This window comes from Camelina sativa, chromosome 9, assembly GCF_000633955.1.
Source record: "Camelina sativa cultivar DH55 chromosome 9, Cs, whole genome shotgun sequence".
NCBI classification, from domain to species: Eukaryota; Viridiplantae; Streptophyta; class Magnoliopsida; order Brassicales; family Brassicaceae; genus Camelina; species Camelina sativa.
The window spans coordinates 18,077,101-18,078,637 of NC_025693.1; the positions used below are offsets into that span (position 1 = coordinate 18,077,101).

Sequence of the window (1,537 nt, forward strand, 5' to 3'; positions counted from 1 at the left end):
AAGCTTCTAATCCATGTTTATGTGAACTAATAGGAAAAGCTGGGGACGATGCTGGATAAGATGAACCGTCTACAAAAGATGGTAACTAAGCTTTGTTTGGCCCTCGAAATTGATGAAGATGTGCTTCCTGTCGTGGAGGAGGCTGCCTCTCTTGCTATGTCAGACCTTGCAACTGCTGTAGTTACAGAATTTACTGCGCTGTCAGGAATAATGGCTCGCCATTATGCTCTCAGAGATGGCTATTCAGAGCAGGTAGTGGATTCTTCAAGTGGATCTGTGTATGTTTATGGGCTTAAGTTTCCCTTGTGGCAGCTTCTTTTTTGCTTCATAGATTAAGCTACTAGCTTACGATGGTATATATTCATTAGCATGTGCTTTATTATTATATGAAATCATGTTCCTGGGATGCAGATAGCAGAGGCTTTGCTGGAGATTACACTTCCTAAATTTTCTGGAGATGTCATCCCAAAAACAGATGCAGGAATGGTTTTGGCAANATCTGGTTGTGCCATTCTCCTTTGCTGGCATCTCAGGGTACGTTTACTTGGCTACTCTTGCTTTTCCATGCTTTCTATGGCTTCAATTGGCACGAGTTTCCCTCTTGTATTTGGCAGGTATGCTAGAAAGATGTTGAAAATATTTGTAAATAACTATCTGTTTCATCTTTGAAATGTAGTGGAAATGTATCTTGTGGACTTCGCAATACTGCTTCAGCATCACTATTGGTAAGAACATTGTCGTCTGTAGACATATTTGGATGTCATGCTTCAGATGTGTGCTTTATCGTCTTCTATATATTGGCAGGTACAGAATGCAGAATCCTATGAAGATACTATGAGGAATTCTGGAATCAATATTGAAATTGAGGCATGTCCTTCAGATATTCTTCTCTATCCATTATATATTTATAAAAATCTTTTTAACTTTCAGCAGGGTGTCAGATTTCTTTCATTTTAGATTTTTAGTTATGGATTTATGTAGTCATTTCATTAGTTACCATTATTTATAGGAAAGGAAGAAAATCATTCTTGAGAAGGCAAATGCACTAGCAAAGAGTGTGAATGGACGCCTTGTTGTCCCACAGAACTTACTTAACGAGGTAATTTTGTGATGTTTTCATTGATATGCTCTACAAAGGTACCAAGAAGCCAGTTAATTTGTGGTTTTTGCTAGGTTGCAAATCTCGTCGAAGCTCCTGTGCCCTTAATCGGAAAGTTCAAGGAATCATTCTTAGAACTTCCGGAGGAGCTATTAACTATTGTAAGCTCCTCAGAAACGAAGAATGGTTTTTATACCGTGTAACCTGCTCATAATATCTATTTACTTTCTTATGATTTATCAGCAAGTATGCTTATCTAATTCAAGCCTTGTTATACCCTATAGGTTATGCAGAAGCACCAGAAGTATTTTTCCATTATTGATGATAGTGGACATCTATTGCCTTACTTTATTGCTGTATGACACGCTAGCCTTCCACTGTCTTCTGTTGCATATATTTTCATTTTTTTTCATTTTTAATGGCATAAAACTAATTTCT

At 37.4% G+C, this 1,537-nt stretch overlaps 1 protein-coding gene across 1 annotated transcript in view; it reads left to right on the forward strand.

Annotated features, from left to right (window-relative positions):
* Positions 1–1,537, forward strand: part of LOC104711287 (glycine--tRNA ligase, chloroplastic/mitochondrial 2-like) — a 14,547-nt gene that overhangs the window by 7,015 nt on the left and 5,995 nt on the right. The window contains exons 25-26 of the mRNA XM_019229257.1: positions 206–252; positions 412–486. Of these exons, the coding sequence (XP_019084802.1) occupies positions 206–252; positions 412–486 (122 nt within the window). The remainder of the gene's footprint in view (positions 1–205; positions 253–411; positions 487–1,537) is intronic.